At 43.4% G+C, this 25,473-nt stretch overlaps 1 protein-coding gene across 3 annotated transcripts; it reads right to left on the reverse strand.

Annotated features, from left to right (window-relative positions):
- Positions 1 to 732: 732 nt before the first annotated feature.
- Positions 733 to 24,871, reverse strand: tmem260 (transmembrane protein 260). 3 transcript variants are annotated; one of them, XM_088317276.1, is made up of 16 exons: positions 24,524 to 24,871; positions 21,177 to 21,208; positions 19,364 to 19,515; positions 8,834 to 9,011; positions 8,632 to 8,745; positions 8,382 to 8,561; positions 8,261 to 8,301; positions 7,158 to 7,244; positions 5,837 to 5,945; positions 5,578 to 5,750; positions 4,560 to 4,731; positions 4,064 to 4,203; positions 3,429 to 3,605; positions 2,519 to 2,572; positions 2,228 to 2,312; positions 733 to 2,061 (listed from the first exon to the last, which is right to left on the reverse strand). In XM_088317276.1, the coding sequence occupies exons 1-16, from the start codon at positions 24,639 to 24,641 to the stop codon at positions 1,801 to 1,803; spliced, it is 2,073 nt and encodes a 690-aa protein (XP_088173402.1). In that variant the 5' UTR covers positions 24,642 to 24,871; the 3' UTR covers positions 733 to 1,800. The 3 variants fall into 3 exon arrangements, with proteins under 3 accessions (XP_088173402.1, XP_088173408.1, XP_088173415.1); XM_088317282.1 differs by lacking the exon at positions 21,177 to 21,208; XM_088317289.1 differs by lacking the exons at positions 21,177 to 21,208; positions 24,524 to 24,871 and adding an exon at positions 18,876 to 19,057 and having other exon boundaries at positions 19,364 to 19,511.
- Between the last annotated feature and the right edge of the window lie 602 nt (positions 24,872 to 25,473).

Here is a 25,473-nt window from a genome sequence, read left to right on the forward strand (position 1 = left end):
GAGATACACAGCAAGCGGAGGTGTCGCGTTTCTGCTGGCATTTCGGACAGTATCTACTTATAGACGGGAGGAAAAAGAGAAAAGAAAAACAGAGAGGGTATTATCAGGGAGGGATGAGAGCAGCAAAGACATTTTGTCTTTTTATTCCCCTTCTAAGCCCTGGGCTTTGCTCCCAATCCGATTGGTCGATACGGCCAGGGATGTAAATGAAATGCAAAGAGGAATAAGGCTGGCTCCCCATCTCCAGAGTGTGCCCCTTCTAAGTCCCCCGCCCCTCGCGCGCTTGCCTTACTATCGGGCTGTTTATGCTGTTGTCTTTCTGTCTTCCCATTCATAGACCTGATGCTCTCGCTGTTCCTGTCTCACCCTCACTTGCCTCACATCCCCCCCCACCCCTCTCCTCCATCATTGCCCCATCACTCTACTCTGCCTGGCTGGGCTCACAGAGCTCTTATCTCCTCAGACGCCCCACATTCCAGCGTTGTCGTGGCTCCCTGCCTGCATCCTCAGTCACGGCGATTCCACGGGTTCCCACAATCCTCGGCAGCTTGCTGATTTAGGGTGGGCAACTGACTCTCAGAGGAAGAAGTAGCGAGAGGAGAGGAAAAGAGAGAGTTGGGGAGGACGGGGTGAGGGCGGAAGGGAGACAAGTAAAGTAAAAACATAAAGAGGGCATAAGACAACAAAGCCCACAAACTTATGTCACGAATGTAGTTGGCAACAATGACAAAGTCATCTATAGTCCCCATTTCTTTATTGAATCAACAACAGCAGAAAAGACACACAAAAGTGACAAATTAGTTCAAACAACCCCAACTTTCAATGTAGAAAAGTAACTGACTGACATCGCTCCTCTGACAATGTCAAGATTATTCAGAAAAAGCTGCATTAGCCTCTCCAGTGGGACGTCCATCTGGGTCCTTCGTCTAAAGTCTCACTCGCATGTTCAGGTGGCCATAAAGACACGACCGTTTCTACAGGAATTTGCATGTAAATTTTGCGTCTGGAATGGTCAGAAATCAGATAATCGAGGTGCGCGACATATCCCAAGGGTATTTCTGGATGCGTCTAGCATGGCAAGGACTTTGATTGAGATCCACGCATGTCCACGCACACGCGGAAATATTTAAAAACAAACTGACACGTGTGCGCACACGCACTTTAAAAGGGTCTCTGGCATTGTGACATTTCATTTAAATCCATGAAGGATTACAGGCCTCCCGTTAGGACGGAAGAGTTAGGAGGTGGGGGGAGTTGGGGGGCAACCTAATCGAATCCATTAGTTTTAAACATTTAAAAGACCATCTAAGATAGACTGATGGATGGACAGGGGGATGGGTGGCGAGTGCCGGGACTGGGTGGCACAGTGCAAGTCTGTCCTAGATTAAACAGCTGCTCTAATCCCCTATTTCTGCCCCCAAATTGGGTTTCCCTCAATCTCGTCATCCTAATGTAAGAGGGGAAAAAAGAGAAGTGGAGCGTCGGCCAAGGCAAAAATAATCAGTACATTAAAAGCTGCAAGAGCAGGAGAGGAGGGGGAAACGGAGCAGAAGATGTAATGATAAAGTAATCACGTGGGAGAGTTTAAGGGGGCACACTTGATTGGGGTCATTCGAGGCTTCCTGTAGTCCAGCTCTCTCGCCACATCACTCCGATTTAGTTAATCCAATGTGGCAATTTCGTCAAAACCTTCACAAAACACCACTACATTATTGCGCTTCCTTCTGTAGAGTCAGCGCAACAAGAAGCTTGCCGGCTTTTAGGTCAGCTTCACACCTGCTGGGTGTCAGGCAAAACCTGTCAGGTGGTTTGCTTGAGGCTCTGCCGGTGCCGGTCTCTTTCTTTCAGCAGGTGGGCAATGGCCGAGCGGATGGCGGGCGCCTGTGGGTCTGTGGGTTCCTTGTCCAAGTAGAGGCTGAAGTGCTGGACGCTGCAGGTCAGCAAGCCGTCTGGACTGTGGCCTTGGCGGCCTGAGCGGAGCAGCCTCTCACAGGCCAGTGCCAGGTTCTTGTCCCAGTTTGAAGGGTAGTCAGAATAGGACTCCACAAGCTCCTTATACAGCTGCAGGCAGACACACTGGGACTATTATGAAAGCTGATGTTTTCACAATGCAACTGATTTTGGCGTATTTCCAGGAAGTGGCACTTAAATCTGACCACTACTATAATAATAATAATAATAATAAAGAGAATTATTGATGCAGAAGCATTGTTGACGTCAGACTCACAGTGTAAGACAGCTCAAAGAGGTCAGATTTGCCCTCTCCCTGCATCCTCTCAGCCAGGTCAAACAGAAAGAAAGCAGTCTTCATCCTGAAACAAAGCGCTCAGGATCAGAGCTAAGTGCTGGCTGGATGACGCACCACTTCAATAGAGCGACTTATGGAGATGCAGTGGCAGAACACAATGCACATGTACTGAAGACGCTCGACCACACAAGACTGATTTTGATGTGTGAGCAAGTACAGTGCGTCTATGCAAAGTATAACAGCATCTTAAGTTTGGAAATCTGACGGTACCTGGCTTGCCACATCTCCTCGTTAGCCACACGCTCCCAGGATGCAGAGTGGAAACTGTTCACACGTGAGAAAAAAAACATTTATCTAAAAAGCTTTAGGCTGGCGCACTAAATGAATACAAATTTGAATATATTGTTCCACTAGACTTGTGCATGGTCTGGAGCGTTAAACAAATGTTTGCTGCATAAACTTTAAATGACTGTGCAACAATGCCAGCTTGCAAATTAGACATGGAGTAAAACCACATTTGCCTTTTTTTTACTTGAAGATTGTAACCACTTGACCTCTTCTTCAAAAGAATATTTTAGCGGGGTCCCGGTGCTAATATTTAGCTGGTGGGCATCAGCGGCCACGCTTGTCGTGAGAGTGCGGGAAATAATGTCACAGTATTCAGCCGTGGATATCTGAGTGAATGAGGGGCTGCTGGCAACCGCAACAGAATATGGAGCTCTGACTAATTCCACTTTTGACACAGTTATTGACAAAACGCAATATGAAACTCATTATTTTCCATCTTCACTTTCATTTCAAATGGCTGAGAGCCTAATGTCTATGCTCTGCTTGAATTCACAAAGAAAGCAGATCACAGCCAAGCTCCAAGAGGACGACTGAGGAGAAGTGAGACAAGAAGCAAACAGAGCTGCATCCTCTGATTAAATGCACGATGTTTACTTGTCTGTCTGAAAGATAAATCGAATGGTGAAATTAAAACTAAAACCCAATAAATGTAAATTACACTTTATATTTATAACAATTCATCAGGAAGTCTTTCCTGCCACAATGATGAATTGCTGACATAGCATATTATTACGACTTACTGTTTATCTTACCTAATATTGTAGCCACTGAGTATATGGTTTAAAAAGTACATCGCATCTATGCAAAGGGACACACTCTTTCGGTTGCTTACCGGTTGTGTGGCTCGCTCCAGTTGTATAGATTGTGCGTGAGACTCGCCCACTCTTTGGGGTGAAACCGCCTCCGAGCAGGCACCAAGAAGTCACACACACCAAAGGGCCAGCGCGAGAAGCTACGACCCCAGCTGGGGTCTCCCTCAGGCAGCCCAATACAGACAAACACGTCGCTCCTGCAGAAAAAAAAAAGATATAAAATGAACCCCTTTAACCCGCATCTTGGGTAATACAAGCAGGCTAATTAATTCCGATGTATTTCGTCATACTCAGTACACTTGAGTGTCTTATGCCAGGTGCTACTTAGCAAAGCCTCAAGCCCAGAGGGTTAAAACCCCTGTTCAGTGTTGCCCCACTGAGAGGCTGAATTTTTTTGCCTAGCAAATACTGCCCCCTGGTGGACTTGGTATTAACAGGTCTCAGCTCAGTTTCAAAACAGAGCCAAGAGAGTCGAACAAAATCAAGCAGATTAATGACAAGTGATTCATCAGTCATTTTAAGGCCCCCACATATGAATATTCTGATCTTCACCCAGCATTTAGCATTGGGTCAACCATTCTACTGCCGAATGAGATCGCCTACTGCTCTGTTGGACCATTTCAGTGGATAATTCTAACATTGGTTTGAGGCTCACTGGGAGTTGTGGATCAGAAAATGCTCCAGATTGAAGGTGTCTTTCTCCTCGGAGTGGATCGAGTCCCACTGGCGGCCGGGAAAGTGCACCCCAGGGAGGTGTGGCCGCAGCTTCTTCACATACCAACTGTATGTCATCAACTAGAGGGAACTCAGAGGTTTGCTTGTTTCAAATGAGAAATACAGGAAGAGTGCATGCTTTAACAGTCAGTGGCGTTTATGGTGCTGTTACATAGACACATTTACAAACATTTAAATCTCTAACAAGAATTTAGTTTGTCAAACATGATTTGAAAATGGAAGCTAAGTCTGAGTAAACAATTTATCAAGGTACTTAATAAAATAAAACTACCCATGAGTTTTATAACTAAAGTAGTTGACAATAAAGGCGGTCAACTTATTGACATGATTTTAAAAGAAACAAGGTGTTTTTACTATTGCGTACATAGAAACCCAAAACTTGATCAGAGGGAGTGAGAACAAAGTGAGGCTCTGACCTCCTGGTCGACCAGGCGCAAATCAGGCCGTACATCAAGACAGTAGTGCAGGTAGCGGAGCGAGTTCCCCGGCAGATCGCCTCTGGTCAGGATGATGGAGTTTATTGGGAAGGAAGCTAAAAGCTCCCTGCCGAAGCGTTCCACCACGCTGTTGCTGCTCTGATCACATTCCCTGAGATCACCGCCCCATGTGGAAACAAAAGAGCTTGTTTACTTGCATTAAAAAAGGACTAAGGGTGCACGTTTGTTCACCTCCGTTCTAAGTGCTATACTGTATAAAAGAAAGTCAGCATGTTTGCTTGTGAGTGCGCTTACAAGGTGCTGTGAGGGTAAGTTGTCAGTGCCCCCGCCCCTTCGCCTGTGTACAGCGCTCCAGCTGCCTATCTAATCGTGAGCAGACAGGTGTGATGGGAATGACAGCGCAGGCCATGCTCTCCTCTTGATCAAAGCCGCTCAGTGATGGCTGTCTGGCACTCCTCTGCACCTCGCTGGTGTAATCTGCCTCCTCGGACAGCTAACATCTCAGGCTGAGCTCAGCGAGGGGAATCTATGTGCTAACCGTGGCTCTCTTTAGCCCTTACCACGGGGTGAGCGGAGAGAAACCTGACATGTTCATACCGCGGGTCTGAAGCACAGAGTAGAAACAAATTGGGTTGACTCAGGGAAAACTTATGCACAGGGATTTGAAAAGGTATGAGAGAGGACTTTTGATTTTCCCTTTAACTTTTCTCTGCTGAAGTAACTTGGGACACTGGAAAAGTGGGAGTTCAGACAATTCAAAGTTACTCAATCCCTTGAGAGCATTCAGACCCTCTGTAACTGAGTGATGCCTTTTTTCATGCCAATTAAAAGTAACAGCAAAACTTTGACAAAAGAGGAGTTTAGGGGCGTTCTCTGATGGACCATGGCTATAGAATTGCACAATCAAGACCAAACAAGAAAAATGATGAGAAATCAAGCCAACTTCTTTTCATAACGTTTCCACTTTGCAAGTATGCTGCTTAAATGCATTGCTCACCTGTGATTAGTGTGCATCATGTGTGCCAGTAGAGCCGTGGTGAGGACCCAGGCTGTGGTCTTCCAAAGCCCCCCATGGCCAAGCCTCCGCTCCAGCCGAGTGAGGGTCAGGCTGGAGCCGAGGCCAGCCAGCATACACACTACAGCATCGCCCTGGATCCAAAAACGCTCAACCTGCAGCAGAAAGAGTCATTCCTTCAGTTGAACTCCTACAAAACTGTTGAAATGATCAATTCATATCATAAAATGATCTTTATTACCACCCCGAGCAGCAATGGTCGACTGATGTCCAAGTTTGCTCTCCAAGCAAAAAACAATGAATATATGAGCAGCATGGAAATCAGCAACCAGGACATGGAGCGAAATGTTCTGGAACAAGAAAAAGAAACAATGCAGGAGAAAACCTGATTTTCCATTGAAGCATGAGTGAGTCCACACTTGTTTGCTAGAGGGGTATTTTTCTTAAAGTAACCTGAGTCATTAGGATCTGGCGCCAAGCTCTGAATCATTTACTCATTACAGCTTAGCTTTAAACTGCAAAAAAAAAAAACAACTAGAGAGGAAAACTATAAAACAGATTTGGGGTACTTAAACAACCCAGTCACACATAATGGATAATCTCAAGCTGTTTTTCCACGCATACAAGTCCATAAATTTGGGTTGTGTTAGCTAACAAAAAAAATGCGACACAACAAACGCAAATCAAACTGGAGTATTTTGTAGATAATGTAATAAATATGAAGCCACATCCGTTGCCATATCCGTCATCAAGAGCCACTCACCACATAATGTAAAGACTGGGCTTTGTACATTGTCTGTTTTTTTTTTACTCATTTTGCTAGCTTGTGAGTTTAATACTAGCATAAATCAACCAGGACAATTATCATCTTGACATGAGTCAAGAGTCCATCATAGATGATGTAACAGAGAGAAGCCGGTCACTTTTCAAAAGAAAATATTTTCCAGCCTTGAACAATAAAAAAAAAAATTTAAAAAAAAAAAGAAAAAAAAAAAGAAGAAAAAAAAATCTATGTACTGTGTTTTTTTCCCCCTTTGATCCTTTTATATAATTCCATCTAATCATATACATTAGGACTCTTGGACTCCTATAAGATCGGCTCCAAAGCATAAAATCATCTGCTTGTGGACGCAAATTTAAAAACAGTGTTGAGTTAGGTCTGCCGCAAATGCAGCCGAACAATCTTAAACGTCTTCCAAGTACGCAACCATTTTTCATCAGTGGCAAGTCATCGGCCATGAGTCTTGCTGTGATTCCAAATTTCAAATAGCAGGTGAGTAGTGTCACAACATTGCGGATTTAAATGGCATCAAAAGTGCTGTCGTATCACTTACGCTTTCACAGCAATAATTACAACTCCAGTTGTGACGCGAGATTCCACTGTCCGTTATATGAGTAGGGTTCAATCGTCTGATGTATGGTTGCGAGTTGTAGATTTATTTATTTTTTTCAGTCGTATACAGCTGCATCACTTCGTGTGCAGCGGGCTCTTTTGGTTTTGTTTCTTACACTGAGGGCAGTTCAATTTTTCGTTTTGTTTATGAGTTGCTCCTTCATCCTACCTATCCATTGAGGAGAGGAGGAGGCCGAATCCCGCCAGAGCAACAACAGGAAGCGAAAGGTCTGCCAAGCAGTGGTCCAACTGGGCCCTACAAATAAACAAACACGATGAGTACGCAGACTGACAGACACGAAAGACAAACTCAAGATGTTCGTCCTGTGACAGAACTCAAGGACACCAATTATGAAATCCTCGCCGTCCCCGATCAAAACAAACTCCTTGGACTGTGCGCTCCTCCTTTCAAACGGACTGACAGATTCGAATGACAGTGTCACGCACCCCCCCGCTGCCCCGTCCTCTCTTCTCAGTGCTTGTCAGTCACTGAGCGCTTTCTCAGAGCACAGATAGTTTCCTGCCTCTTGCTTAATACCCATCTCTATTTGACAGCTTATTGAGTCGCTATATCTCCCAATGTACACTATGTGTGAGTGTGTGCTTGCGAGTGGTTGTGTCAGCTTCTCCAGTGGGTTTACGTCTCCAGTGCGACATGCTTGTCATGTTCGCCTCTCTTCCCCATTTTGAAGGTGCGCATGTCCATCAAGCGGCGGGGGTGATGAGCAGTGGTGGGTGCCTGGCAGAGGGATGCATGGGGTGGGGGGGGGGGGGGGGGCAGTGGGGGAGCCTTAAGATGCATAGGCACCCCCATTCCATCAGCTGGAGAAAGATACGAGGAGTGGAATGGAATCGGGTGGAGACGCGAGTGAGTGTGTATGTGTGTGTCTGTGTTGGAGGGGGGTGAAGGGGAGAAAATACAATTTTTTCCAGGGCTGTTGCAGTGTCTGTCATCACAGCTCGTCACGCTTTAAACACCAGCGCTGACTGATCATTTCAAACTGCTGGTGAAACAAAACAGCGATTTGGCCCTCTAAGAAGGTTCACTTGCGCTTTGATGGGCGAGAGTAGACAAACAAAAAGCTCATGAAAGACAGAGGCGCGGGATGTGGGAATGATGGAGCTGCGTGAACAAGTCGGCGTGCTTAAACCTTTGTGCATCACCAGACCAGTTCAAAGGGTAGCAAGGTTGTCCAGCTCCCTGACTTTACCTCTGATCACACTTTCCTACACTGAAACGCAACAAAACTTAGTTTTATTAGATACACTCACTTAAGCAATGAGGTCAGGTTCACAGAGCTCTCCGTCTTTGCCTGTAAACACAGAAAGAGAACCAAATACAAATTTGTATGCCAGAGAACAAAAAAAGTCAAATAGAAAAAGCAACTCTCACCAGACTGAAGGTACCATATTCAGCCCGGAGAAGGTGGGTTAGCAGGCCTGATATGGTGGTCTGGTCCCCCCAACTCCAACGGGCTATGTTCACGTAGGAAGAGAAAGGCAAAAAGATGTAGGGCAGAAAACCCATCAGGAAGCACATTCCCATCCACATGAGGCTACATAAAGACAGCTCCTGTCAAGACGGCAAACAAATTTGCAATCAAGAGTGGTATCGCAAAACATTAAACAGGCAAGAACCCTACCCTGTGTGAGTGGAGTCGATGGAAGACCCACGGGATGACTGCAAGCACATACAGCACCAGGGTATGCTGGTTGCACAGCCCCAGCCCGCAGCAAAGCGCCCCCCACTGCGAATGCTAACAGCACGCAAGGAGTCAAGTGCGGCATTGTAAAGACATTTTAACAAAACAAATTGGAAAATGACAGAACTGAGAGTGTAATTACCTTTCGCCTCTCTGATGCAGTCTTAGCCGAGTGAAAGTTGGCAGCAGAGAAGAAGAGCAGCCCTGTGAAAAGATTGTTGAGCGTGAAAACCTCCGCAACCATTGACCACTGCCAACTCAGCCTGGAAACGGCAAAGATTCCTCCAGCCAGTGCTGCTCCGGGACCAGGACCGACCAACCTGACAGGAAAGGACAAAGGGGGGCTGCTCAGCAAAATCAAATACAAACCACAGTAAGTGGATCAGATAATGGATGGATGTTTGGGAGATTCCAAGTGTGTTATTTTTTTTCTTTGTAAGATAAAGCTTCCTTCTGTCTTGTCACCTAACTCCAGAGCCTGGACATAAAAAGCAGACATGAGATTGTTGTCATATGTACGCAACAGTCAGTTACAGTATTTACCAAAATTTCCTGCCTCATGGCGACCTCAATGACCAGTTTTTTTCTCAGCTAATTTTGGTGGGACGTCCAGTTCTTGATAATGCCACCGTTGCTCCCTATTTTTTTCCACTTGATGACAACGACAACTCTTCACTGTGTTCCCTGGTATAGGTAATGATTGGGAAATTCTTTTGTACCATTTTCCTAACTGAAACCTTTGAACAATGAGATTACTCTGATGCTGCGGAACCTCTCTGCAGCGGTCATTTTTTTTAAACTGCGTCTCAGATATTGCAAAACGCTGCTCTCGCGTTTTCGAGTTTGCAACACAAATGGATCCTTCCTGAAACTAGGGCAGCACAATGCGTCCAAAAATATCAGCATCAGGAAATGACCGGTGTGACATGAGATACATTTCATATGGAATTGAATGCTTTTATCTGATTTTGACCAATTCGATGCAAACTTAAATGCACATCACGATCCACTAGGATAAGAGCATCTACGGGCACTGCAAACACTAAACAACTTGAAAAAAAATAAAGTTATTGTAATTAATTGGCTACGAATACATTGAGCCTGCTTGGTGCATGCATTTTTTTAAATATTTCTTTATTATAACTTAAATTACACAAGGTACATGTTAAGTATGCGTGATAATATTGATCTCGCAATATTCAACACCAATATTGCATATTATGTTTTTCCAATATTGTGCAACTCTACCAGAAAAGATGACATCATTGTCCAAGTTCTCACGTGACCGTGCACAATATCAGCCGACAGTAACAATAACAACAACGGTGGAATAATGTGTGACCTTCTTGCTGCACAAAACATGCTCATGATAGGTCATTTCCAGCAAAATCTCCACACTAATGTCTCCTTTCTTCCTCACGTCGCATTTACCGCCATTGTTGTGAGTTTGTTTACATGGCGGAGTTTCTTATTCTTCTTTGGTGACTTTCTGTGGCAGCATTACAGTGCCACACAGGCCACAAGAAACTACAGAGTGTCAGCATTTTTGTGGACACACACATACTTTATACATTAGACTCAGTGTTTACCAGAATTGTTTCATAAATGGCCCAAGTTTTTGCCCCTTTTTCCCTGGCAATGGCATAAAAAGAAAAAAAAACTAATTCAGCAGTTTTGCATTTAAGTTATGCAGTCAAAAACCGCACAACTTACCCAGACTCTTTGCATTCCAATTTCTTCATCACAGACAAGACCTAGAAAATCATTTTGTGAATTGGCCCAAATGAGAAATATAACCCAGCATCACCCCCTTTTAAGAGAAGCGAGTGGATCTCAAACAGAATGGCATATAAAAAAATGGAAAAAAAACGCAGTGGTCGTGATAGCACTTTATCCTCAGCTTCTTAAATATAATGTGTGCACAAAAGTTTTCCCCTTCCTCCTCTCCTGTAATGTCTCCATCCCCTTTGCTGTAATTGAAGCAAACTTGGCCTAATCTGTCATACGCTAAGACCCACCACTTACTAAAATGAGAGACAGAGGGAAGAGAGAGAGAGGTGACAAATGATGGGAGGAGGAAGGATGGGATGTGGGGGTGCGAAATAGTGCAGTCAAATGTGTGTTAAAGGGTTGAGACAGTGTGCCGGATGAAGGAGGAACTAAAGCAGAAAAAAAGTTCAAACAGAGAGAGAGAGAAAGGGGGCAAAAGAGAAATAGGGGGGAGAAAAAGGAGCAGCCCGGTCCCTTGCACGCTGGCTCGGAAATATGAGCAGGCTCGACAATTAGGGAAGTCAGGCAGTATGGCCCTTTCCACCATTGTGTGGAGTGGCTTAGAGTCCTCATCAGCCTATCAGCTAACTGACAGGCAGAGAGCTGCTCTATTCAGCGCGGCAGATACAAGCTGCAGGCCAAACGGCTGCCAGGTCCCTTATGACCCCACAATCCCTTGCCGGTGACAGCTTCAAGCTCCATAGCAAATTAGGCGCTCTCACATTACAATCGCAGAAGACAGATTCCATTAACGGTATCTGAAATTGAGTAGAGAGCAGGCCCGTTATCAGACCTGACTCATAAGCACCGCCATTAATCAGAAGGCATGATACCATTTATACATTTCCAGCTCTCTGCCTGCCGCTGTGATAGTCAGCCACAAAAGGCCTGATGAGACTTAGGCGAGGGGAACAATGGAGCTTTCTGAGGAAAGCGCGCTAAATCAGGGGGAAAAAAAAAAGAGAAGGAGAAGAGGGTAGAGGAGAAAAAAAAAACTCTTGCTTGCTGACTACTTCCCCTTTTTTCTTGGGCTTTCTTCTCCTTCACTATTTTTCCTCTCTGTGTTCACTGTAAGGCGAGCTCGTGAATGTGTGTGCAAAAGGGCGGGTGCGGGGGGCAGAGCGTGTTGATGGGGCGTCTCGGCGCGAGTCTTAATAAGAGATAGCAGCGTCTGCGCTCGCCGCCCCGCTCCAGGAATTAGTTGTAACGTGAAGCAGGGATGAAGGTGGTGGGGGCAAACGGGGACCCCTGCGCACACAAGTTTACCTCCCCGCTTGACAATTAACCCTAAGCTTAAACTTCTAGCAGGAGGGCGTTTTTTTTTTTTTTTTTGGTGGGTGCAGAACAGTCAAGGGGGTCCACGGACACAGTTATTACAACAAGTCGGTTCTGGCTCCTTAAGCCCCACCCGATAGATATGCAGCACTTGTCACATATTCAGACACACATCTTTTTTCATCTTCTACTACTTCATTCTCACTGGGTGGCTGACAAATCTCTCTGTTAGAACTTGACAGTCCGTTGGAGCCCAGTGATGTGTGTACAGTACAGCTGTAAATGGCCCGTCTGTCTACGTGGGACCACCTGGGTCCACGTCTGCCTCTCAGCCTCTCTAAAGCTTATTCTCCAGCCCGGCTGCTCCCAGGGCATGCAGATAAAACAGGACACACTGACACCAGAGTGGCCGCATTCGCTGTTATCGCCTTTCTCTCTAGTGCAGCATGCTGCTGTGTAGAAATGCTGTGGCTCAGCTTCAGCAACAAAGGACTGGTTGGAATGTGGCAGAAGAACATCCAGCTAAGACACTTCTACCCCGAAGGGGAGACTCAATGTCAAAATGTCTGCATCCTCACCTGGGCAATTAACCTCTTTGACAAGACATGAAGAGTACAATGAGACATCAACCACAAATTTGTCAATTACCAATAGTCTAAGATAGTAAAAATGTCTGCCCTCAAATACTCTGAGCTGAATCAAAGAGGAAGATGAAAGGTAAATACACAAATAAGAAATGACAATTGTACAACAGGCGCCGTTAAGCAGTGTCCCCCTTCAAGGACTCCACAAAAGCGCAGTAAAACCACTTTGAAGTGTCAAAATGGGACCTGCCTCATTTACCACTTGAGCTCTCGCGACGCAGCGTGTGCTCGAGACGTGCCAGCAGCGGCGGCAGCAGTCGCCTGTGCTAAATAACTGCACACAAAAGCGTACGCCAGCCCTGTGCACTGAATGGCACTTCACAAAGGAGCTGGTCGGGGCAGCCAGCAATACACAGCACCTCAGGGACCAGACAATAAATACCACAACGGTGCCACCGCAGATCAGCGCTGCACTGTTCTCCACCAAGTGGTTTTGGGGGACTGCTGGAAAGGAATCACACATTCCTAAAGAGGGGAGAGAAACCATAGAGAAGGGGCCTGCTCGGGATGCGAAGGACGCTTCCAGCTGGCCCTGGATGACACCCTCGGGCTCTCCTCTGGCCGGCACACAAGGCTGGGTACTTAGTAGCTAGTATAATACAGAACATTTCATTGCTTTGAACTTTAAAGCCAAACCGCAATTGATATACTACTTTCATTTATACATTTATCTGGTACGGTATAGTATTTGTAAATCTGTTACTCAAGACCTTTGAAAGACATGCAGCGTGATGGTATTCAAAATCCAAGCAGAGATGCACTGCGTTACACAGATTTGGAACATTACAAATACAGAGGACCCCCACTATTTGCGGGACAGTTTGCGAAGAGCGAAGATTTGCGCATAACTGAGGGCCATTAAAATGAATTGGAGAGGGGGACATTTTTTAAACCCAAAATATTCTTCAAAAACACTGATAACGTGCGCGTGTTAATTTTTTTAAATATTTCAAAACAAATCCAGGGAAAAAAATAAATAAAAAAGTCAGCAAATAAGCAAATTTGCCCGTTACCTCTAAGCTCCGTGAACAACTGCGCACTTCTCTTACTCTTTCAGCGCACACCATGACGCTGGCACACATTAGCACACACATTACTTTACACTATCCAGTCATTCCTTCATTTCCACCCCAGTTGAATCCACAAACAGAACATCACACCATTCCCGCTTCCCTAACAGTTTTAGTAATGCACAGTGAATTTTGGTAGTTTGAGGTATACATTGACACACAAACACTCACCACCGCAGGTGACATGCAAACCACTCCACTCAAGGAAGCACCAACACATAATGCATTTGAAAATGAAAGGCTAACAACATTTTTAAATTTAAGATTGTGGTAAAAAATAGAAAAGCTTTTCATACTGGCGTATAAATCACAATCAGGGCATGATTTAATAAAATAAACAAAATTGATACAAAAATTGTAATAAATTTTCCTTTTCATATCCTGATATCAAAAATCATACATCGATACTTTTAATACCGTCTTTTTCCCCATAAATTATTTTCACTAACTGCAGCATTGGTTCTTCTGAGAATGCCCAGCCCTAAACACAATACAATGGAATGAATTTAAGGCAGCTGGGATATAAATATTACACATGGATTATGGTTTAATAAATTTGTCAAGCACTGCTTATTTAACTTGTGATGAAAAAAAGCACACCAGACATGAATTGATAAGAACAAACATGAATCCAAATGACCTTTTGACAGAAAATGGGAACCTTTTTTAAAAATCGAACATCGAAAGAACCAACTCATCGCTAATAACAATTAAACAATCGGGTGAAAAAACCACTAGTGTCTTTTCATTACTCCCTCAGTATAATCTTTTCAATTGATAATTTCAAAATACAGTCAAGCCGAGTTGAATGCGGAATGCCACATCCCAATTTTAGAGCAATTACCGAAACATACTCCCCTCCCTCATCCTTAGTGTTCAACAAGGATGCAGTCTGCTCCACAAGCGAGGAGGATAAATGAGGGACCTCGTCTCTGCCACTCAAACACCTCTCCTCCAGGAAGCGCTCCAGTGCTCCTAGTGCGTATAAAATTAATCAACACAATTCTGCTAAAACAATGCAGCCACTGACATGACAATTTCTCCCGCAATGCCATCATAATCTCAGCCCAACACACAAAAATTACAGGAGGAAAGGGAGAAGCAATTTACACACACACACACAAAATCATGTTTATGCAATTCACTGACAGCCATTTTCCTTGCTGCTTTTCCACCAAAGTCATTAAGCGCACAGCAGCGATACATAAACGTTGCTATATAGACTCCATTAACTAATTCCGGCTGAACTGTAATTGCCGAGTCTGATCCATCTCCATGCCGGGTGCCTTGTTAAGACTGCCTGTGGTGGTTGAGGAATGTAATATTGACGTCCGAGACAGACACAATCTCGGGCCTGAGGGCGAAAAGGACTATTAAACGGCGACTGTATTTTGCTGTCTATCCGGCCCTTTTTCTCTCTATCCCCATCCCATAACCAGTAATGAGGAAATAACATCTTCATTAGGCATCTGTTTAACTATATTAGAGAATGAGTCCTGGGGGAACTATTGGTCATGCTGATGGTGGGGGAATGCAGGGATATTGGACCACAATATAAATTCTGACAGTGGAAACAAAACAAAACATCCACAATTTGGGTGTACTCAAGCCATGTCACAAAGCCTTAAAACGTGTACATTTAGATAATCCACACCATGGTCAAAAAAGCTGAATCAGCAAACGTCTTTTAAAACAATCACAGAATGAGAACATGACAGAATTTGAGGAAGAAACTTTGGAGAAAGTAGCTTCAGGATACAAAGCAGGGTAGCAAGTCCAGAATTTCAAGACAATGACCATGACCATGTCAAACCTAAATTTAAAAAAAACACAATGATTTGCAAAGCTTTTAACCTACAACATTTTCAATTGAACACACTATCAAGATTTGTAAAAAAAATAAATAATATCCACTCATTATGAATTTGATGCTTGCAACACATTCCAAAAAAAAGCTAGAACAGGTTTACCACTGCGTTACATTACCTTTGCTTTTAAAAACAGTATTTGGGAACAAAGGACACTAATTCTTGAAGGTGTAATTTATTCCCATTGTCGCTTGATGTACAACTTCAGCCGCTGAAATGCCTCTGAAAAAAATTCTGAGAGAGCAGAGTCAAACAAGGCCAGGGGACCATCTCAACCATAGCGGTGATGTCGTAAGAGGTGACAAACACTCGCCCTCCTGTCACCTGAGGTATCAGCTGGGCCATTTTGTAGCAATGGAGCCTCTCATCCAGGGGGATGACAGACATGTTTGGTGCGCTTATGATGTAATCGCGATCAAAATAAAAATGCTGATGTTTGAGTGTTGCAGGGTTGTTTTTCTACTCGGAAGGCTGTCAGCATGCTAACGTGGCTGCTCCTGGTTTCTCGGGATAAGCTCGGGAATGGGAAGAGATCCCTCTAAGGTAGTGGAGATACAGAGCAGCTTTAGCAGATAAAGTGTGAAACGAGAGCGCACGCAGAATACAGAGCTGCCTGGATTATCCGTTATGAAGGGTGCATTCCTCTGGAGTCTCAAGGCTAAGGCCCGTAGGATTCCGCGGGCCAAGAGTTTTTTTGGGGGTTTTTTTCGCTCCGTGAACCTCGGAGTGCAATCGATAGTAATTAACATTATGTGCGCCATCCTCAAAGGCTTGTCAAGCCACGGTGCGAAAACATACCAAGACGTGCAATTTGACCATCACGCCACATGATCAAGGCAAGGGAGGGAAGTGGAATTGACAAATCAAAGGGAAGTGTTACAATTCTACATTTGCCCAAGCAAAGTGCCTTCCAAACCTATGAATGCACATTCCCCCACATTAAACGGCGCAATCCAGCCGACTAATTTAAATTGATACTTCAAAGGTTTGGATATATTTCAGATAAATGTGCCAGTCTAACAATTTACTCTATGAGACAAAATGCCTTCATATAAACTTCAACACAATTTTCATGCCAAGGGATAAAATTATTTGTTTGTGTGGGAATAAATTGAGCAACTCAGATAATTATAGCCTCGAATGTAAATAATCAACAAATGGGAAAAAAAAAAAAAATCACTGAAGATGGAGCAGGTATCAACTGGCAAATTTTGGAATTCTATTGGACAAACAAGATCGGAGGACCATCCCTACTCTATGACGCTTGCTGATCTAAAAACTCAAACTAGGCCCTGAACAGATAACAAAAACCTTTTAGTTTTTTTCCCCCCTAAATTGAGCCCATAGATTACGTACATTACGTTCACACTTAACAGCTTATGTTATGTGACTGTTTGCTTTGGCTGAGGTCCTTGCTACCCATCAAGCTCTAGTAGAGGAAGAGCGGCGTGGGCTGTTTTCATAAATGACTTTTCACTTTGCCATAATCCAAAATTGAATCTAAATCCCCAGAGATTACAAATAGGGCTATAGTTAACATGCACACTGTGAGCCAAAATGCTCCCAGACAGCACGGGTATTTCTGGCCTGGAAGTAACCGCTTCTCAACGTCTGGCCAAGAGCTACTTTCCTCCAACTGAATAGTAACTCATCAATGGCATTAAGGCTGCGGGGGTCATGGACAAACTAAAGGCCAAAGCAGCTCATCTGGAAAACGCAGTCTGCTCTAAAATCCTGCTGGATCCTATGGAACATTATCCTAGTCAACTACAGAGGCCTTGACTCTCAACTTTGACGTTAACTCTTTAATTGAGTAACCCAAGTAACGCAATCAAAAAAGCGATCATGTCCCCACTGCAAAAATTCAGATGTACAAAATGATATCAATTACATTGCTGTGCTACTAGCAATAAGGGAAAAGAAAACAAATAAAATTTAAAAAAAGGAAAGCATGAACGAACCCGTTCTTTCAGCCCAACCCACAAATACAGAGTAACAACAAAAGAAATTAATTGCATAATATCTACCCTCAAAGGAGAACTAAATAATGTACATTGCACGTCATCAAATGACTATGAGGTCTTCTGTCTATCCATAGATGCAACTAAGTTGAGATTCAAACATGCATTTAATCAACATGTCATTCTAATATACATTCGCAAACCTAATAAGACATGGATAGATAGATAGAAAGATAAATTGACAAGACATTTACTATTTATTTTAAACTGAGTTTTGTTGAAGAAATTGTTGCCAACACATGGTGTTGCTTTCTAATTGAATAAATGACAGATGAATTGACTACTAAAATACACATACAGCCACAGCCGACCCTAAAGTGTGACCTGCTGTGGAAAAACAGCTGCCTTGTTTAAAAAAAAAAAAATAGTCACAAAACCCCACATAAAAACAACTGTCCACAACGTGACTGGGGTTGCATTGACCAACACTCATTTTTGCACACTATACATGAAAACAAAATGATTGTCACAGCCAGGCGGAAACCACCTTTTTTCTATTGCTGTTATTGTTACATATTATCGACCAATCAAAGGTCTTGAAAATGGTCTGCTTTATTTCATTCAATGTTAATGACTCACCATACATGCTATTTTGTTTAGTTCCTGAAAAGTAAATAATGGTTTGGAGACGCACGCAAGGATTCTGCCCAAAGCCAACACACGGGACCGAAAACTGTTGTCATGCGCAGGAGAGAGGCAAGTTGGGAGAGAGAGGAGGACATCGTTTGTGATCCTGTTCCTTTTTAGAGCCAGGAGGCAAGAAGCGGCAGATTAGAAATCGTGCCATGTCAGGATTGGGCGCATGCTGGGCAACGCAGGGGGGCGCAGGAATACAGAGATGTGGAGGGCATGATAATTGTGATATACATAGACACACGCGAGCGCTAACTCACAACGGGTGGCTGATGGGTAAACAGGCTGGGCAGGGTTGTGGCAGGGGGAGGGCAGCATGAGCTATGCTTCTGAATGCTGAACAGTGGATTAGGGACACCAGCACCAGACTGTCAGGACCCCAAAATGCCACTCTGTGCCTCATACAGCATCCAGATGCAAGAAAAACTAGTGGAAGAATGTCAGTTGCTGTTTCTCCAAATATGTTATTCTCTAATTTCCTGTTTGGATATTTGTCTTATGATGATGTTATATTTTGGCTTTCTATCCACATAAAAGTGTGAGTAAAATGTGTGAGTAGTGCAATTCAAAACGTGTCAAACACAGGCTACATTCAAACTGCCGCGCAATTCAGATTTTTTTTTTTTTTAGGGCAAAATGAGACATCTATTGGATTTTTTTTAATGCGATGTGTACAGTACAGTTTATGAACAGTACAATTCTTTTTTTTTTTTTTTCTCAAATCCAACCTTGGCCGCTATCGTATGCTCCTAAACACATTCGACCTATATGTCATCAAAATGCCAATATGCCCTCCGCGCAAATGGGGGAAGAGTGCTCAGAGGATACTGACTATGATGTGAATCCGCAAAGCTTTTTAGAGTTACTGCGTTGACTTAATATTTGACTTTGATGTAATCTCACCTGGAACATGAAGCATAAAGTGGACGTTCGCGGTGACAGTAGTTCATCCATGCAGACAGTTCATTTGTTACGCGTAGCGATGTTGTGACATCATCTGTAGAAAACCTCTCCGTGAAATGAGGAGATTGAGGAGCGTCATCTCATATTCCCAAATTATTTAGGCCTCCTTCCACCTCGCTACTCTGTCAATATGAGATGGTATAATGAGCTCCTACATGCAAGACCATATTTATTCCATAAAGATTGTGCCATGATGACATTGGTTTTTTGTTGTTGTTGCAACTCGACGTTTTGCTTTGAGGAAAAGATCGGACTTGACAAAAAAAAATTTGAAAAGAATAAAAAATTGCATGAGAAATAATGAGAAAGATTTTTAATGTACAAAAAAATCTGAACTGTTGTATAATAAATTAAAAGTTTTTCAAATGTGCATATATTCATGCACATATATGCATCGGCAGTTTTTGTCTCCATCTACAAAGGCCTACCTGCATACGGTCAAGCAGAGGGTGCCACATGCCACTGCCCCCAGCAGGCTGCTCATGAGATTGACACTGTGAGCTGGTGAAAGTGTGGGCAGAAGACACATAGTCAGGCGAGATAGTAGCGTGAAGAGCGGGTATCCGGGAGGGTGGGCCACCTAGACAGACAGACAGAAGCGTTGGAAATCACAGTGAGTGATGTCGGGAGAAAAAGTAAGTTTGGTTTACGCAATCATTTGCGGTGCATTGATAGCTAAAACACGCTGACTTTGGTGCAGTAACATTGCAACAAGAAATTCTCTTTTTATTCACCCAGTGGAAAATACACAAAATACAGGAAGACACATCATGTGCATCCTTTTTATTGTTACAGAGTTGATCCAGCTATTTCTATCCCACTCCCCAATGGAAGCACAAGCCAGGTAAGAGGAGGGATGGGCATAACAATCTATTTCATTGATTAGGTAGTCATTAATAAATGTGACTGATTGCTGTGCTGTGAATTTACCTTTACTTGAAGAAAGTTAAACAAAACGGGGTGCGCAATATTAGATGTAACCACCTGAGGCGCTGTTGATTTAGTCGGATGAGATACTAAAATTGGATCAACAAATAAAAGCCGCGTCTCCTTTCATAAAATAACTGACATGATACTAAAAGACAAGTCATTCGCGGCGTATTGGTTCAACTTCACGCAGGTGAATTTCATTTAGTTAGTGTGTGATAAACAACAACCCTGAACAGGTGAAGCAAAACAGAAAATTAAAAGACACCAAAGACATCTCCTCTTCGCACTCTTCACTTGTCTTTCTTTGGCCTCTTCCCAAGGACAGTGCAGCTCCCGAGAGCACGCAGCACAACACGTGATCTTCGCCCGCCCCAGCCCCCCTCAAACCACCGCCGAGCCGCAGTCGTTCTCGTCTGGGGGAATCTCAGCAATCACAGCAATTAGCCGCTAAGTCTCCTTCGCCCAGATAAGGGCTCAGTCATTAAAGACAGATTCATTTCCTGGCACTGATAACATGAGTCACACTGGCAGCTGGAAAGGCCAGCGCTTCAACTGAAGACAGTGCGGAAAGGTGAGTTTGACTACTTTGCCGGTCAATGTGAGTAGAACACACCGCACGATAAAACTACACCACATGCCTTTGGAATGAAATGTGAAGGTCAGGAGATATCGCGAGAGGAAAAAAGTGACGGTTCAAGAAGTGAACTTGAGTATGGAGGAATGACAAGAGAGGACAGATTCAAGTTCAGGATAGCTGAGAGACAAAAAGTCAGGGAGACGAATGAGCAGAAGAACTCTTGGGATCAAAACGGGCAGCATGGGACACGGGGGTGGCCCGCGAGGCCTTTGGGAGGCCTGCGAGGCAGCCGGGCAGGCCACACGGACTGCAGCCCTGACGGCAGGATTACTGGCATAGTGACACCGACACAGCCTCCCTAAAAGGATCACAGCGGCGTAATAAACTTTATTAAATAATAAAACTTATTATAACTGTTAACCCGATTTAGTTCATTCTTTGCGGCTTACACACACACAAAAAAGAGGGGTGGATATAATAAGCCTTATACCGTACATAAGGCAAAGCCTACAAAAGCCATCGCCTTACTATTGACTTTAATTGGATTTGAAAAACGGGTTGCAAATTATAGCATTCTCTACTTGCAACTTAGTAAAATAAGTGTAAAGAAAAGAAGGGGGAAACCTGTGGACTGAAACTAAATTAATCTGCTTTCTGCCCATGCTTAATTAAACTTGCTTAATGCTTCTAAGAGTTAATGAGTGAATTGATTAAACAATAGGGCTAATACTTACCCCCAGCTCACAGGCAGTGGTGATCAGCTCTCCTGTGGAAGAGAATGGGGGAGGAAATTAATGTAAACCCAATAATTATTATTAAGAGACAAGTCTGCTCCCAAAGTTTTCCCAAATCAAATACTTGCACTGGGGTTTTGCATTAATTTGCTAGGATCAAAACCTGCAAATCTTCCCAGTGTGACATTTCCTAAGCGGCACGCTCATTCTCTTCAGCGCTCGCCTCGCCTCTCCCCTGACGCCTCCCCTCCCTTCCCCGGCACACGTACACACAAGTCATTAGACACCCTCTCCAATGCACTGTCACACTAAGACACACATATGCTGATCTGAGAAGAATGCTTCCAGTCCCATCCTCCCCGTGCGTCAAGGTCTTTCTTCTGCCACTCTCCATGCGTCTCTGCCAGTGTCTCAGTGTCGCCTTCAGTCCGTTGGGCACAAACAGAAAAAAGGCGACGCTGGTGACAGTCACAGAATGAGGTAAGCTGCAAAAATAAGAGGCGGCTGCACAATTTCATGACAAGCTCTGTGTGAGGCACAACACAGAATGAAAAGATGCCCCCTCCCCACTCCTAAAAGCTATTTGAGCAAGCTTTAATGTAGCTGGGCACAAACCCATTTGTGCCAGAATACACCCAGAGCGTTTCAAATTATGCTGATTTCTCACCCAATGTTTACATCTCCCACTCATGAAAATTGAAATTTGGTTCAGATTAACTGACACTGATAAAGGTTTGGGTTCAAGACAGCACCCTCTACTGGCGCCAGAGAGAAAGCCCATCAAATTCAACAATGTCCTCATGAAAAGAGCATTAAACCATTCCTTCACAAGCAGTAAAATGTAAAAGAGTTGAACACAATTCATTCCATTATGCTTGACTTCTAAGTCGTTTTGATTTCAAAACATTTTTAACATGAATAATGGAAACAAAGGCAAAATCAATTCATTAGTTTGAGGGTCAAACTGTCGCCCTCATATAGTCTTTATTAATTGGAGGGGTTTCCAATCAGGGTTTTGTGCTGCCGATTCCAAAAACAACCGTCCATGCGTGAGCTTTATCAATACCAATTCCGATCACATGCACTGGATGCATGTTTTTCCATTGCTCACGAACAATTACTGTAATAATCTATTGCATTTATTTTTTGATAAACTTATGAATCAGATTTACAAAAAAAAAACATTTCAAAATATCCATCCCATTATCATACAAAAACAGGTCATTATTCCAAACATACACTGATTCAATTACCGGTCTAAGACGATCACATGCTTTTCCACGGATTGTCCGATCACGATCAGTGGCGATCAATTGGAGCACCCTTGATTAATTGTATATGTAATGTTTTTACTGCCATAAGTTGGTATGAAAAAAAGGTTAACCACTAAAAATAAATGAATAAAAAACCCTAACAAAAGTAAAACTACTTACCCTTTAAGCACCTCTATCCCACTGAGGGGCGAAAATAGTGAATGTTGTATTCTCTGCAGGGTTCGTTCAAGGTGGCAGACGTTCGCCACACTTGACAAATCCATAACAGGAAGATGCTTGCTGAATTTGTGTATGCAACTGAATTAATTATATAGTTTTGGTTGTTTTTAGCAATACGTGACATTAAGTATGTCAGAGTAATTTCTGGTTAGATAGTTATCATCACAGGTCCACTATGATTTAACTGGTTTCATTGTGTGGAGGCCTCACAGAATAAAACACAAAGTCGCCAAAGAAAAACTCACAAGATTTGTTGATCCCAATTGTGAAAGTGTAGGGACACTGTGTTGCATTTAAAAATATATATTTACTAATTGAGTGCTTTAACTAAAAATGAACATATTAACTTACAAACAGAAAAAAGGCCCACGGCACATTGAATGGCACTGATATTTTCCAACCTTACTGTTCCAGTGATTTAATGCCTACATTTGGTGCCACGCGAGAATCCCTAACTCTTATCAGTCTAATGGAGCATGAAGTCAGAACTCCTCCACCTGCACAGCTTAAACACTTTCCAGCTCCATTTCACCTGGCACGAGCAGCCAGCTACTTGCCACCGCTTCCACATTTTCTAGTCCTTCGTCAGCTTCTCATTTTCCCTGAGCGGTGGCACACTTTTCCCCCCATTCAACATAAATCAAACTGAGTGAGCAAAAGCATCTCACAGTGAGGCAGTTCTGCAGCCCGTCTCCAAAAAAATGGAAGATATTGACTCAACGGGGGAGCAGCGAGGTTGCCAAGAGTCTTTGTGATAGTGGAGCATGGGCACCCACACCGGTCTTCCCGTAATCCCCATCATTTCCACACTCCACATTCCTAGACAACAGTGTGCCCGTGGGGCTGTGCTCAAACTTCTCCAGGGCACATCACACCTAAAGAGATTAGGACACGGAGACGGAGACCTGGGGAATTCAGCTGGCACTATCAGAGCGGGCATCCTGCACCGTCCCTAAACACTGTGGAGAAGGGGCTGGCCATTTTTTCAAAGCATCCCCCTACCCACACCCCCGTTTCTCCAGCCTCATTCATGAGAGCAGGCAGGCTACTCAGTGCTCTCTCCTCATCGTTCCGCATTCATATCTGGCTCAGCTTTTCATATGCTTGCAATGTGCAAATGTGCGTTTCTTTCCACAACTTGTACGCCAGACCGCTGCTAAGCTAACAAGCAGCAGAGCCTTCATTTGGCCAATTTAAGCATCTGTAACTTAACTATCTCAACTAAACACTCTCTGCAAATGTGCAAGGTATTCTTTCACAAACTGCATTACAGAGAAAGTTGGAAGGCACATTGGCCTACAGCATGTAAAAGGTAGGGAGAGAAATATAGTCCACACAGAACAGAACAGGTATGTTTACATGTGCATTATAAACTTGTTTCATTGAGCTAATAACAAAACCCACCCATTACAAATACAACGGTTCAGAATTCACAAATTCTGTGGCACTTCATAATTTTTTAATTATACCATCCACAGTCATGAGTTTCATGACATAAAATTAATAATTTCAGTAACCAGAACAAGGCCCATCACACTCATATTCAAGCAGGAACGAGTCTAAGTAAAAAGAGCATATGCGTTATAGACATTCCCAAAATATGCCTATCTGAATTCCTTTTGATTGTTGTAGAAAGCATACCGCAAACAGTGACTAAGACAATGGCATACTGGTTTAAAATGGGGGGAGGAATGTAAGACATTAACATTGAGTTAGTCTGGCAGATTGCAGTAGCAGATCAGCTTAATGCAGCTCAAAAACGTGCCTCGCGAGTGGCAGCCCAAAAACACAACAAAGCCACGTGACTTGATACGAGGAAGCATAGTTAGCTTGCTGACTAGCATGAGCACTAACCTGAATCTCCGCCGGGGACTGTCCTCTGCACACACGGCACATAGAGTGCAAGCACACAGGCGACGGTTGCACCAGTCAATATCCAGCTCGTTTTCTGTTCCGTAGCCATTGTTGACATGTAAATTCGCTGACGCTTTTCCCTCGGAGGACAACGTGAGACAACTAGCGACCCATGCACGCAGTAATAAAGCAGTGCGACTCGTTTTACCACGAAATTGGTATCCCTTAACTTAATGAGTTTAATGGGTTCAATGCAAAATGCAGACACAACATTAAGGACTGAAGACTTCAAGCGAACCTAAATTGAATCTCTCCTTTTCCTGGTACGTATCCGCGCCAGTGAGTAAATCTCGCGAGACAACCGCGATCGTTTGTTTCGTCATTCTTTTTAAAATCTTTATTTCTCACAGACCACAGTGTACAAAATATATAATAATACAAAACATTTAAAATAATATTGTGATAAAAATTTTAATTTAAAAATCACGTTCGGATTTGTAATTGTAAACGTTTTAACTACTGACAGGGTGTAGGTTAAATTGAGCCATATATTTAAACTTTTTAACAATAGTTTTAAAAGATTTGTGAATTGGTTGAATACATATGCAGTATTAAATATAGTGACACAAGGAGGTTAAACTGGTGCACAGATGTCATCATTTGTCTGTGTCATGTTGAATGCCAGTCGGCAGCACCTATTTGCAATACTAATTAATGCTGGACGATTTTTGTCTTTCCAATCAGAGTTCATCCTCGATCTCATATCATGTACATCTAATGTCCAGTCGGGCCCTTAATAGTGTCAATCAATCTGAAGTGCCAGCCGATGTACAATGCAATGAAACCTTTTCTTAAACCAATAAAGTCAGCATTTTTCCATCGACTGATTTGTTGGTCAGAACAACCCAAGTGCTGTGAGCATAACATGTCTGTATTGAGTTGCATATATT

Source organism: Idiotropiscis lumnitzeri, chromosome 1 (genome assembly GCF_059441095.1).
Source record: "Idiotropiscis lumnitzeri isolate Australia: NSW breed Sydney's pygmy pipehorse chromosome 1, RoL_Ilum_1.0, whole genome shotgun sequence".
Taxonomy (NCBI): Eukaryota; Metazoa; Chordata; class Actinopteri; order Syngnathiformes; family Syngnathidae; genus Idiotropiscis; species Idiotropiscis lumnitzeri.

What these genes read in the sequence shown, in the direction of transcription:
- tmem260 (XM_088317276.1), bottom strand. Translation starts at nt 24,641, where the DNA reads ATGTCAACAATGGCTACGGAACAGAAAACGAGCTGGATATTGACTGGT. An exon ending in AATATGGTACCTTCAGTCTG is followed by an intron (nt 8,302 to 8,381) that starts GTGAGAGTTGCT and finishes CTGTGTTTACAG; the next exon opens with GCAAAGACGGAGAGCTCTGT. An exon ending in TGCGCCTGGTCGACCAGGAG is followed by an intron (nt 4,204 to 4,559) that starts GTCAGAGCCTCA and finishes AGTTCCCTCTAG; the next exon opens with TTGATGACATACAGTTGGTA.